The sequence below is a fragment of the Lissotriton helveticus genome, chromosome 2_1, assembly GCF_964261635.1.
Source record: "Lissotriton helveticus chromosome 2_1, aLisHel1.1, whole genome shotgun sequence".
Lineage (NCBI taxonomy): Eukaryota > Metazoa > Chordata > Amphibia > Caudata > Salamandridae > Lissotriton > Lissotriton helveticus.
In genome coordinates, this window is record NC_136059.1 from 303,473,110 (window position 1) to 303,486,684 (window position 13,575).

Below are 13,575 nucleotides of genomic sequence, written 5' to 3' on the forward strand. Positions count from 1 at the left end.
GATTTCTGTTAAAAGTTTTAACAAGTTTTATCTGACCTGTGGCTTCTTGCTTTTCTGCTTTGCATCAGTGTGTCTTTGCGGCAGTATCAGCAGAAAAGCATCCCTTTGTTTTATACATCTTTTACCGTCTTCCACTTGGTTGAGCGAAGCTTTCGCCTTGCTTGTTCAGTCTTTTCCTAACCAGATGAATTCCAAGGATTTTCGTATGTTTGGGTTTTCTGAGCCTGTATTTTAACCACGTTGCTATAGTAGTTCAGCTCTGGTAAACGGCTTGAAGTGCAGCTATTCGCTGGTTGAGGCTCATTGATAATGGCTTCTTTCCAGTGGTGGCCTGTTTTCTTATTAGTTTTTGTTTTTTGCATCTTACTGGTGTCGATAATTTGTTGCACTCAGTGTCTAGCAGTTTACATGAGCGTCGTAAAGGTCAACTTCCAATCCAGTCTCTTTCAATGCACAGATATTAAACTCTTCTGTCTAGACGGGCCTAATCTGGTGAAGACCTTTATATCCTACTGCCTGCGGCCCCTTTTCTATTAGTTCTAAGCCTATCACTTTACTTGTGAATAAGCGAGCAGCTCATCTTTCATACCCTTAACCTTGAGGCATTCTCCCTCTATTGTGTGTTTTGTTCGTAAAGCAAGCCATACAATACCTGCTTTTATTGTACTGTAAGCAGCTTCATGCAAAGAAACGATAAAGTTACCAGATGGCTAAGTAAACATGTCAAACACTCCACCGAGGACAAAATGCTGACTTTTTTTATGGATTTGTCCATTGCTTGCCACAGAAGGCACCGGGGAATTAAGGACTGCTCATAGTAGGGAAAAAGGCAGTCAACCGCTACTTTTTCTTAAACCGTCGGCTGGTTTCACAGGTCACATACAGCATGGCAATCTCTACAGCTCATTCATTCCCTCTGCAGCATCCCTTAACACCTCCTTTTCCCAACCATGTATGTACCCACAGTACACCTTCATTCAGGCGGGTGTACCCTGCTTTCAACATCATGGCGTAGGGTTTAACGGAGACATTTCTTACGTGATATTAAGAAAAGTTATATCTTTGCGCTCCACTATCTCTCTAACGGATTATTATGTGGTAGGCCCAGCAACCAAAATGTATTTTTTCTTTTTATTCCATAGGACGATCAGTAGTCTGTATAAATAGCAAAATACGGCACTGCGCAATTTTGTTAACCTTGATAGATGTACAATTTGTATACAGCACTAAAGGTTTTGCACGTTATCATAATTGTCTGCTAGGCATAAATGATAAAGACCGTTCCAGGGAAGGATTAGGCACCAGTGCTTTAAACTATGTTTTACACATTTTCTTTCCGTTTCGTCTTTCTCGTTATTTTATACAGTTTTCATGATTCAAAAGGTGGCGAGTGTATTTTCCCGTTGACGTCGCTGGAGAAGCAAGGCCGGCACCCTGAAGTGTTTCTTCTCGGGGGGCCTCTGGCAGAGCCGAGGCTCCGACCCCATAAACAGTGACTGCAGGGGCGGTTGTTGGTGTTTGGCTCAGCTGCAGTTGCGCCGCGGCGTGACAGGTGCTTGGCATGGGCGCCGGCTCGCAGGCGGGCCCTCGGTGGGGCTGGTGTTTTGGCCTCCGGTGGCAGGGGGGCGCCCTGGGAGCGCGGGACGGGCGGGCGGGACTTGCAGCCGCGCCGAGAGTGTGTGCGCGGCCTCCCTCCCTCCCTCAGCTGCCGGGAGCGCTCTCCGTCCGTCCGCCCGGGCCCGCGGCCCGCTCTGATGGAAACCCAGCAGCTGTGAAGGTGCTGAGCGCCAGGGAAAGAGAGCGAGCGAGGGGGCCCGGGTCACGTGCCCGCGGCCGCCCTGCCCCTGCCCCCGTGCGCCGGGGCACCGAGAGCTCTTACCCAATCATGCCCGGAATGTCGCTTGTCACTTGGGCTATTTCTGCTATCTGCCGCCGCCGCCGCCGCGCCGCTAACCGCTTGGCAGATGGAACGCCTTTTCTTGGACTTTATTTGCCTTTCTTTGATTTTTAGCTCCTGGCAGGGCCCGGCTTGCTGCTGCTGCTGCTGCTTTACTTCCCCGTCTCTTCGCCTCCGTTAGATCATGGCCCACCGGCTGCGGTTTCACTTTGGTTCTGGTCGGAGCAACACAGACCCAGAGTCGGACATCCTGGACGGGGAGCGGGACGACGACTTCTTCATGGCATTCCACACGCTGCCGAGGAGGAGCGGCCCGCACCCCTTCTCCCGGCACGGGACGGACTACGGGGGTCTGCAGGAAGAGGGCTCTTTGAAGAGGAGCACCTCCATGTTTATCCCCCAGCTGCTCAACAGCATTGACCTGCGCCCGACCAGGAGCTCCTCCATGCAGATCTCCCTGCAGCGGAAGGCGGCCAACGGCTGCCCCGAGGAGTGCGGGCCCCCAGGGTCCCCAGACGAGGACCTTCCATACGAGTTCTCTAACTTCAGGGAACACTTGACGTCCTCTGCCAGAAGTAACTGTTCCTCAACCAGCAGTCTCCACGAGACGCCTGACAGTTCTCCACCCACAGTCTATGGAAGTCCAGGGCGGCTGGTGAATGGGGCGGGCACGTGCCACCATAGAATGTTTGGTGGACCTCGCTGCAATGGGCAAAGTGAGCCAGTCACTGAGGGCGAGCAGGCCAATGGTGTCTCTCCAGGTTTGAATAGAGTTGATGAGAATGCTCAGCAGCATCCTCAATATGCTGATATCCGTCATGTCAGGCTGCTGCCCCCTAGCAATGATGACCCAGAAGATACTCCAGCAGAACCCAGGCGTTGGTCTTTGCAACACCTACCGGACTCGGAAGGAAATCCTGGGAAACGGTGCTTTGTGTTTCAGTTGCAGCAGTCCCAGACAGGCACTTCCAGTCCAGGGAGCGACTCAAATTTTGGCGTTACTGGCACAAAGGGGGACCGGCTGGTCCGATATCCTCGCATACGTTTGGAAAGGAGTACCTCCTATCCGGTCCAACCACGAATTGAACGCATCAGCCCGCCAGAGAAAGGAGTAAGAGCAGATCCTCGCAGAGTCAAAAGAGACCATGTTGAAATGTTTCGGAGCAACTCAGCACAAAGGGCATCTCAAGGACAAGGTTGCACTTTTAAAATCCAACAAGATCAGAACACAGGGCAACCCCATTTTAGGATTCTACTAACCCATAGTAGTGATGACCAAAATAATTGTTCGGGGCAGGATGTTCCAAACAGACCTACTTCCCATGCCAGCAACCCCATGGTAAGTCCTTGGAGGAGTATATTTTCATGAAGCTATAGGTCTTTGATTTTTAAAAAAAGTTTTGTGGATGTTTGAAATTTCATTTGTTTGTTTTATTTGTCTTGTTGGTAGCACAACATCACCAGAAGATTTCCTCTACGTAGAAGGCCTCAATAAATGTTGCTATAATTATGTGCTGAGTAAGATACACTTGTGGTATCATAAATTAGTTTATGCATGTTCCTTTAGGTTTTATGTAATTTTCGTTTGTTCAAGAAGTTGCTATAATTTCTCAAGCCTTTGCAAATTGCAAAGACTTTAGAAATTAGCGCATCGCAACCTGTTGATGTTAGGTTTGAGGCTCATCAGGTTATTTGTTATAATTTTAGCCCAGTTCCTTTTGTTCCAACCGCCATTTCTAGTTCATAACTATCTTTGTCGCTCTGAAAAATTGTAGATGCTGGTGCTTTCTATTATGTACAGTTTTCTGCTATCTCTAGTGTTTGTGTCCACCATTGTTCTTGCTTTTCTGACACTGGGAAGCTGTACTGCGGATCACAGTGATGAAAACATGCCTGCCATAGCATGGAAGTACTTTGCTGAGGGAGTGTGGGTAAACCGTTAGTAGGGAATTGCAATTACATGATTCGCATGGTGGTGCAATGTAACCCAGCTCACTTGAGTTTCTAAACTGGATGCTGCTGAATATAGAATAACGCACACACTGTCGCCAGCTGTGACAACAGACAGACTGGAGCGGATTTGCTTTTTATTGCTGGTGTGTGTTCCCTTGCTCTTTCTCAGTGAAATATAGAACAGTCAAGCAGCTGTTAAGTACAACAGGGCCGCCTGATGACTCTGCCGCTTCTATAGCTTGGTGTGAAATACTACAACGTAGGCATTCTTTGTTTTTTTTATTACGTATTCAATGTCTTTGAAGAAAAGGAGATTTGTTCCGCATTCTTGAGATTTTCAGACAAGCCTTAAAGCGAGTGGTCGCAAGCAGCAGAGTAAACACAGAAGGTACTTCCCAATGTGTACAATCGAAGACCGTTGACTATTGCCGTAACACCTCTAAAACCTTGCTTTAGTTTGGGGGTGATTTGGCAAGGCAGAATGGGGGTATGGCTGCCAACTAAATAAAACTTAATTTGTTTCAGTGTGTATAGTGTTGGCTCATTATGGTCATGCATTTCCAAGTGCTTCTCTTTATGGTGGAACTCCTTATTGAAGTTTTGCACAATGTGTAATCACGTAAGTAGCCGCCACTTCAGCCGTAAATGTCGTTGATCCATTTTTTTCTTTGCCTCTTGGTTCAAAATGCTTTATATACCAGATACTCAAGGATGCAAATGATTGGTACGACGATTGTTGATCACCCTATTTTCACCGCCTAGAAATCAAAATTAGAGGCCTAAGCTTTGGCAACATCTTCCTGCGGTCACAGTTATGAAAGAATATTATAAAACATTTTACAGTTCACTTTTTCTATTTTCACTAGTATGTCATCTTATTGGGACAGCTGTATATCGAGAACCCCTGTTCAATATTAAACCTGTATTTAGTATAAAGAGCAATAGTGTGTTTATCTTTTATTGAAACGTGTATTTCCTTATACCTTTCAGCCTATGAAAGAACACCACCAAAGTAGGGAAGAGGATATATAAAATATGTTTGTTGTAGTGGGGGAGCCGCTGTGGTTGTAAAATAACCCACATCCAACTTAATGGGTGTGTTAGGATTATTGAGGTGGTATAAGCGTAATCCCATTTTAGTCTTGTGACCATGCTCAGATTTGATTGGCTATCATAAACTTTAGCAAATGCAAGGAGATGATGGAAGGAGCGCAGAAAATTTTCTTACACTTACCCCTCAGTCACAGATCTCGGTTGAATCCATCATCGTTCTTTAGCTCTCTTCACCACCACAGTTTAGACCCAGCCATATGCAAATCAGTCTTGACCCTCTTCCTAAGGATAACAGTCCAGCTCGAACTGCCAAGCCAGGTCTTCTCTGGATCGGAAACAAGCATCCTGGGACCAGATTTGACGTAACATCCCTTATCAGCCAGGCCAGCTTGAATCCAGTTGCAAAGTGAGCAAGGTACCCACGTCTGGGGCACACCTAAAGAAGTTCAAGAAAACAAAACAAAAATGCTATAATTAGCACTGAAACACAGAGAGAGTGTGGAAATCCTGTTGAGCTGCTCTTGTTGAGGCAAAGTGAACCCAAAGGTGTCTGAGGAAGCCACCAGTGCAGGTGGGCGGCTAGAGGTTAGCAGTTCTAATAAGAAGGCCATAATGGAGGACAAAAACAATGAGAGATGACTAGAAAAACCACAGATGCGAGCAAGGTTGGGTGGCTTCATTTTAAGCAATGCCCCACACATCATGTTAAAGATCACGGCACTGTTTTTGAAAAACAAATAGCAATTTGACATCAATCAAAGTAAACCATTTACTGTGACATGAAAATAAAACTGGTTAAAATGTTCATAGGGAATCCTCACGGTCCTGAGAAGGCAGTATGCGAGTCTGGTGGCTCACTGCACTAATGTGTCCAATGCAGACGCCTGTGTTTGACCTCATGGTCACAGGTTCAAATCCTGGCGGGTCCACTCAGCCTTTTTCATCAATCTGAGGTCGATAAAATGAGTACCATTGAGTTGGGCAACAATAAACATCTGTTATTCAGCGCCAAGATGCCTGCGGGTGAACGTGCACTTTACGAATACCAATGTTAGGTTATGTTTGCAGTTTGGAGGAAAATGTGTGAATGTTTCCAGTAATGTGGAAGGCTCTAGTATCCTCTCTGCCCCATTCCCTGTACTTCTGGACTGGTGTCTGGAATGCTCAAAAGGAATAATGTAATAACATGTTGGTGTGTGATTTAGGAGAGTCAGGGCAGGTGGTTGAACCTTTGGGTATGCTGCTGCCAAACTTTGGAATAATAATAATAATAATAATAATAATAATAATCCACATTTGTAAAGCGCACAATCACCCGTAAGGGTCTCTAGGCGCTGGGGGCCGTCGGGAAGATTAAGCAAGCTATTGCCCAGAGTCACATGGTGCTGGGCTAACCTGCCGCCGGAGCCGGGGATCGAACCCTGATCCCCAGATTCCAGCGTCAGTCGCCCTGGCCGCGGCGCCACACCTCTCCCTCAATCAACTTCCTCTGGAGCTAAGCCAAGTTAGTGATCTGTGTATCTTTAGAAGGAGACTCAAAACCTGGTTGTTTACTAAAACCTAGTCGGATGTCTGCTCCGGTTCATCTTCTTGTCCTTTCCTATCTTGAGTCAACAGCGCCAGGATGCCTTTTTGGTGATAGTGCGCTCTATAAGTTAAATAAATAAATAGTGTGTTCTGGAGTGGAAGTGAGGAGATAGGGACAGTTAAAGGGAGGATGAAGACCTGATATGACTGACCTGTTGATGTGACTACCTAAGGGCCGAACTTGCCACCTGTCTCTTGTATGAAGTCCCTGCGCTCTGACTTCAACAGGCTTCCAATTCACCCGTTTGGCGCCTCACATTTTTCACTTAAACTAAGTTCACTTAAAGCCATTTTGAATTTATCTGCATATTACTCGCTACAATAAAAAACACATTAATGCAACTCAGGTCACCACCTGCAGTTAGAAATCAGTCCCCAAGTCTTCATGTATGCGGACATCTGCTGTGACCTGCAGGCCACGAGTCCTGCTTCTGTCAACTCAGCCTTCTATTTTTCCGAGTTCCTCCTTTACTCTCAGCGTCTGAGAGCAGATGCGTAGTATGGAGCTCTGCATATAGCAACAAGTTTTAATTAGACATAATGTTCTCGTATGTATGTAATTTACGACGTCCTGCCTGAGGAAGCATTGCCCATATGTGATCACTTGTGCTTCGAGGTGTGCGGGTGCATAGTCACGGTTGCAGAAAATAGGCCTGGCCAATCCATGTTTTGTGACGTGAGGCATATTTAATTCAAGTTCCGTATAGTGTTTTACAATGGTCAAATCCAGTTTGTATTTACTGGCAACAATAACGTTGATTAACCAACCAGCCTTCCTTATCTTTTAATAGCACAGCCTTCTTCCCAGTTTCGTTCTGGAAGCTGGGAACACATTCCTTAGGTAAATCTGGCAGTGCCATTCAAGCGGCTATAACAGGCAGGGCTTCTCCTCGGCTCCTTTCTTTCCATGTCCCTGGGAGTTCGATGGGATGAGTGCTGCCTCGGTGGACTCACTCATTCACATGTTCACACTGCCGCCCTGGGAGCTCCAGTTCTCCGTCTCTTCCGGGCAAAGGAATGCTAAGCACAGGCAGTGGGATCCTTTGGACTCTGTGCGGAGGTGGTTGATTCAGAGAAAGTTGTAGTGCATGAAAGGAGTAATCACCAAGGTTCTTTACGTTCTAAGGTTACATTTCTATTTCTACACAAGAAATTATCACCGTGTCTGGGGGCAGCCAGTATGGTGGTTTGTGTATCTTCACTGGCAGTAATGCCCTCTGACATGCAGGGATACAGTTACAGACACACACTTACCCTCCTAAGATATGTGAAGTAATCCATACCCTCTTCAGACCCTCCCAAACACCCTCTTGCAGTGACACACTTACTGTAACACACACTTACTCCGCTGATCTGTGTAGGGACTTCTTCCTTACTAGTGGCAGGCATCCTATATCAGCGCATACCTGTTAAGGGTAGTATTCAAGAGCATGTGGTTGAGTTAACCCACACATGGTTAGCAACTCAGAGGTTTAGACTCAAGCTGTTACACCGCAGATGATTACTAGCCGGCGGTCATAGCAGCCGACATTCTCTTGCGAAGACATTCACCCCTTTGTTGTGACACATTAGTGTTGACTGATACTGAAGCCTAGGCCAATCCACTCTCACAGGTTAGCTAGTGGGAGGCAGTCTTTGAATCCAACTCTTGTACATTTTAGATTTTTTAGCATGCTCATTCCTACCCATCTTTGTAATCTTTTTTTACCATAGCACGGCTCCACAAAAATGGTCCCTAACTTTCCATGAGGTATACTTTCTCCAGTCTCAGAGACTGTTTATTCAGCCGTCCCTCATACCCAGCCGCCCAGTTCAAGCCCACACACCTGCATGGTTAACTCTTCCCTGTCGGTCTATCACCACCATACCAAGGCATTCTCGTAAAAGTTTTGAACGGCCATCGGTGTCAGCTCGATTCTGCTTGAATTTAAAATCTCTCTACTGCAGCCACAGAGATTTTAGGCTGTTGAAGGCAGTATGGAGTTTTTTTTCTAAGAACCAACATAAAATGTTGCCTCATCCTTCACACTGGTAAGCCAATACTTTATTTTCCCAACTAACATGTTTACTCTTAGAAAACCCCATATGTTCAGTCAGAGAGCCCCACTCCTAAACATATACCTGTTTGAAATTAAATGAATGAATACGGACACCTACTAACTCAGACATTCTTAAAGAAATGGTCCTAATGGTTCCAGTTCCAGGGATGTAAGCAAGAATAGGTATTTTACTGTCCCCTTTCTCTGTACCGCTAGACTCGCTTGTGTTTTCGTAGTGTTTGGAATCAAGGGACAAAGCTCCATTAACCAATATGTCAAATGAAGCATTTCATATGAAATCCTAATTTGCTGTAGTTCTTCAACCCGTGGCTAAAACATTTCACGGTCGGCAGATAATAATAATTCCTTTTTGTACAGCACATTATCACCATTTCTGAGTGCTGCTTATAGCAGATGTCACTATTGTCTATTTTAATGGTACTCAATCAACTGACCTCATAAGTGTGGAAGGCTTAGTTAATGAAGCTTAAAGCTTCGACTTCAGCTCCTGCCTCAGTAGAGAGTGTTCAACTTAAATATCTAGACTCCTGACAAAAGTCCTCATATGGTACCAAAAATGTCATTAATTTGTGTACCTACTAACTCAGATATATTGGTGATTTCTGTCTCACCATCACCTATGCCACAGTTAAGCTGACCACCCTTGCTCTTGGCAAAACATGTCTACTTGAAGAATGACTACTATCTCTCCTATTTTGGAAACATCTTACATTGAGACTTGTGGTAGCACAGCTAAAGCATCATACAGGTCTTCCAGTCCTGACCACTCGGGTAGTTTATATCAAGCTTTGTCTACATTTCTGTTTCAAAACCGTGCCAGCATACCTTCAATTTCCTCTTGCTCACAAGGGACCATTAAGCTTCTGTGTAGATGTGTATTGGTGCCAGGACTTTGGTTTGCTTTAGTTGGTCTTTGTAGCTGGCTTCTAGTCTTTGTTGTTTGCTTATCACCTCGTACTGCTATATGTTTCTCCGTCTTTAGAGAATCTGATGTAAAGATCTGCTCATTGTTCACCACTTACCATTTTTATTTTCAAAAGACACTTTTGTTAAAATGCTTTGAGTTGTAGAAATACCACCCTGCTTTTGTATACATGTTTCAAAAGATTCCATGAAGTTAGCATAGAGGCTACCGCCCTCAATTGGATCACATCTTACCTACAAAATCGAACAATTGTCATCCATACTTCTCCTTTCTCTTCCAAACTCTACATCATAAAAGCAGGAGTCCCTCTAGGTTCTATCATTTCATCCATGCTTTTCAACATCTACATGAAGTCATTAGGGGCAGTGATCAATGATTTTCAGATTAACTGCTATAACTACTCAGTTGACATGCAAATACTTCTTTCTTCTTGGAAAGCCTCAAAGATATTAGAAACTCCAAAATCTTTAGTTGCCTCCAATCCTTGGACCAGTTGATGACATGGAGCCATCTCAAATTGAATGTGTCCAAAACTGAAATACTCGTCTCTGGCGATTGGAAACATTATGACCTACTCCACACCTGACTATCTTGGACCCACCACTAAAAGTATCCTAGGAGGTAAGAAACTCCTAATTACCATGAACTCCAAGATATCAATGAATATCGAAGTGGATAAAGTTAGCAAGATCAAGCTTTATTATTATGAAATCAGTTTTACCATCTTCCCCCTCCTATGATTTTACAGTGTCCAAGGCACAATCTCTCTTGTACAATTTAAACATGATTATGCTAATGGCCTATACCACATATCATCTCTATCAACTATGAAAAGGCTACAAAAAATTCAGAATGCTGCTGCCAGACTACTCCTACATGTAAAGTAAAGCCACAAGCAGACATCTCGGCTGCCTTGAGGGCCTTACATTGGTTACCGGTTGCCAGAAGATTCACTGCCAGTCTGCTTTGTATCACCAACAAAAGCAAATAAATACTTTTCTTCTCGCATGTTAAGAGAGGGAAATATAATAAAATGTAAAAAAATAAAAAAAGCAAATCATTGCATCTGATCAGGGCTCTACTTTTAATATGCACCCCTACCCCAGTCCATCAGCTCAGTTATATCTTCAATTGTAGGGAGTTACCTAGCCAACCAGTTAGTTAGAGAACTCACAGCTAGATTCATCAAGCTTAATTGCGCTCGCAAAGGGCCAGATTCTGAGAATCTGGCCCTTTGCGAGTGCAATTTTTGCATTTGGGATTCATCATCCCAAATGCAAAATTCGCTAATAAAGAATTCGCACATTTGCGAGGAATTGCATTTAAGGAATCTCTATTTGAGATTCCTTAAATGCAATTCATGAACCATTTTGAAATTGCGAAATCGCAATTTAGGACCGCTATTTACCACGAAGTCAAACCTTGTGGTAAATAGCTAAAACTTAGAAAAATGCATTTAAATGCATTTTTCTAAGGTGCATGTTACACACACACATGTCCTTTGGACATGTGTGTGCACAACATCAGTGTAAATTCACATTTCAGGGGTGCTACAGGGTGTCCTTTGGACACCCCTGCACCCTTGAAATCGCATCCTTATCCAGTATTGGGGTATCTTTCATAGATTCACATGCCTGAATCATTCCCCGTCGTCGAGGCGGGAGTCCCACGGTAAATTATATATATATAGCAGTGCCTAAAAACCATTAGTAGTAGGCTAGAAAAGGATATAGGCCCAACTAGGCCCAAAACTTAGCAGCCTATCTACATCATTATGTAAAAAGAACTGAAAAAGTAGCCTCAGCCAATCAGCTGTCCTCACCCTCTAGAACCTTCCCAGCTCAGGCAGTTCTCCTCAGATTTTCACCGCACTTCGTGTGTAAGGGAGTCTCCCTGAGTGCCTACTCAGTTTTCTTCAAAATTTCTTCAAAATTCTCTCAAGATGTCTGAAAAGAAGGCTCTATTCAAGGCTTGTGGTTCCTGCTTCAAGAAGAGGGTACATGTGGACGACCAGCACTCTGATTGTATTTATTGTTTGCATCCTTCACATGTTGTGAAGGATTGCAGGATATGTCGAACCTTCCCTCCTAAGACCATCAGGGATAGAGAGGCAAGAGTTCTTTTGTGGCTGAAGTCGTCTGCCACAGATGATGAGGACAGAGCCTCTACCTCAAGTAAGAGAGCCAGTTCCAAAGAGAGGTGTTCTCCTGAGAGACTGAAAAAACCTAAACTCTCTCATAAACCCTCTGAGTCCACGAAGAGTGCTGCGTCAACAGCTTCTACTGTGAGTACAGTCCGCACTAAAGCTGTCTCTTTGGTGTCCTCTCTCACTGTCACCACCTATTCTACGTCCTCTACGTCTTCAAGTACTGTTACCACCTCAGCAATTACTTCTCCTGTGATGTCCGTCATGGTTTCTTCTTCAGAGAAAAAATCATTGAAGAAAAGCTCGTCGTCGACGAGCCTTCCGTCGACGACCAAATCACCATCTACGAAGCATTCGTCATCGCTTCCGTCGACGCTTCCGTCGACGGCTACCCCGTCGACGAAGGTTTCCACCATCCCGTCGACGAAGACCCCGTCGACGAAGATCCCGTCGACGAAGATCCCGTCTACGAAGGCCTCGTCGACGAAGGCCTCGTCGACGAAGGCCCCGTCGACGGCAGGTCCGTCGACGAAGACCCCGTCGACGACAAGTCCGTCGACGAAGACCCCGTCGACGACGAGTCCGTCGACGACGAGCCCGTCGACGAAAGTTTCAGCTCCATCGACGACGAAGAGTCCGTCGACGGATCCGTCTACTAGGACGCCTTCAACACAGTCCTCGTCGACGATTCCAACTCCGATGACGATACCGTCGACGACAATGCCAGCAACTCACACTTCTGTTTCACTTCTACCGTCGACAGCAGCGCTAGCATCTTTGAATGCGCCGTCTACGCATTTGTTGCCCACATCTCCGGTAAGGGTACAGTATACCCATTTCCAGATGAAATCATTTCAGAGACAGAGTTACTCTCATTTGTCTCCCCTCTTGCCTTCGCATATTCTGGAAAACTACGTGGAGGCAGATTCTGATGATGAAGGGGATGATGACGAGCCTTTTGGAGTTGCCCATCATCCTTCTCAGTTACACATCAAATATCAAGAGGATGAAGATGATGATGACGTTCATTACTATCAGGAAAATTTAGCTACTCCTTATCATCAGGAGCAACAACACGCAGAAGACACGACTCATCTTCCGTCTTCTCTCATTCATGATTTGCAGGCCATGCTGGCTGATTATCGTCAGAGGTTTCCACCAACTCTGCCTGCTCCAAATCCTGTGCCAGTAGTCTTGCCGACAAATTCCCCGCCACATCCTTCGCACTCGCCAAGGCAGGATGTTGACCCCGGGGCTGGTGGTCATGATGTTGACGTCTCCTCTCCAGATGAGGATGAAAGTGAGGATGGTGAGCTTCCGGATTCTACGCCTACGGAACCATGGAATGATTACATCATTCCTATGCCTTCTCCTAATTTGCCACGACCTTCAGATTCTCCGCCAGAAGACATAGGAGGTTTTCATAACATCATGCATCGGGCAGCTGCTCGATTTGCAATTACAGTTTCGGTTGAGCAGACTGACTGTTTTCTTCATGATTTCAAAGAAGGGTATAGAAGGGTATCTAGATCTATCCCTATCATTGAATACATTTGGAAAGAAGGGATTAATATAATGAAGACGCCAGCGTCCATCCCGGCGGTTCTTCCAAGAGTCGACAAGAAGTACCGAGCACCACCGGATACTCCTTCATGTTTGATCGGTCATCCACGACCTGACTCAGTGATTTTACAAGCGGCTCAACAACGATCCAAGAATCCGGCAGCACCAATTTCAACACCTCCAGACAAAGAGGGCAGGAGGTTGGATGCGATTGGGAAGAAGTTCTCAATTAATGCCGCTGCTACTGTTAAGATTGCTAATTCTTTGGCAATTTTAGCACGTTATGACAGACAAATGTGGTCAGATCTGTCGGAATTCATCAACCTGGTTCCCGAAGACCGTGTTGAAGAGGTCAGGAAGGTTGTCATGGAAGGCGAGCGGGCAGCTTCTG

At 45.4% G+C, this 13,575-nt stretch overlaps 1 protein-coding gene across 24 annotated transcripts in view; it reads left to right on the forward strand.

Annotated features, from left to right (window-relative positions):
* The window catches only part of NEDD4L (NEDD4 like E3 ubiquitin protein ligase), a 1,578,130-nt gene that overhangs the window by 718,490 nt on the left and 846,065 nt on the right, over window positions 1–13,575 (forward strand). For 5 of the 24 annotated variants that reach the window (XM_078674866.1, XM_078674871.1, XM_078674876.1 and 2 more), the window contains exon 1: window positions 1,950–3,236. The exons of 12 other annotated variants lie outside the window; for them this stretch is intronic. In XM_078674866.1, coding sequence (XP_078530992.1) covers window positions 2,082–3,236 — 1,155 coding nt within the window. In that variant the 5' untranslated portion in view covers window positions 1,950–2,081. Of the gene's footprint in view, window positions 1–1,531; window positions 3,237–13,575 lie in introns of those variants that run through there. 7 more of the 24 variants (XM_078674867.1, XM_078674868.1, XM_078674869.1 and 4 more) reach the window with 4 other exon arrangements.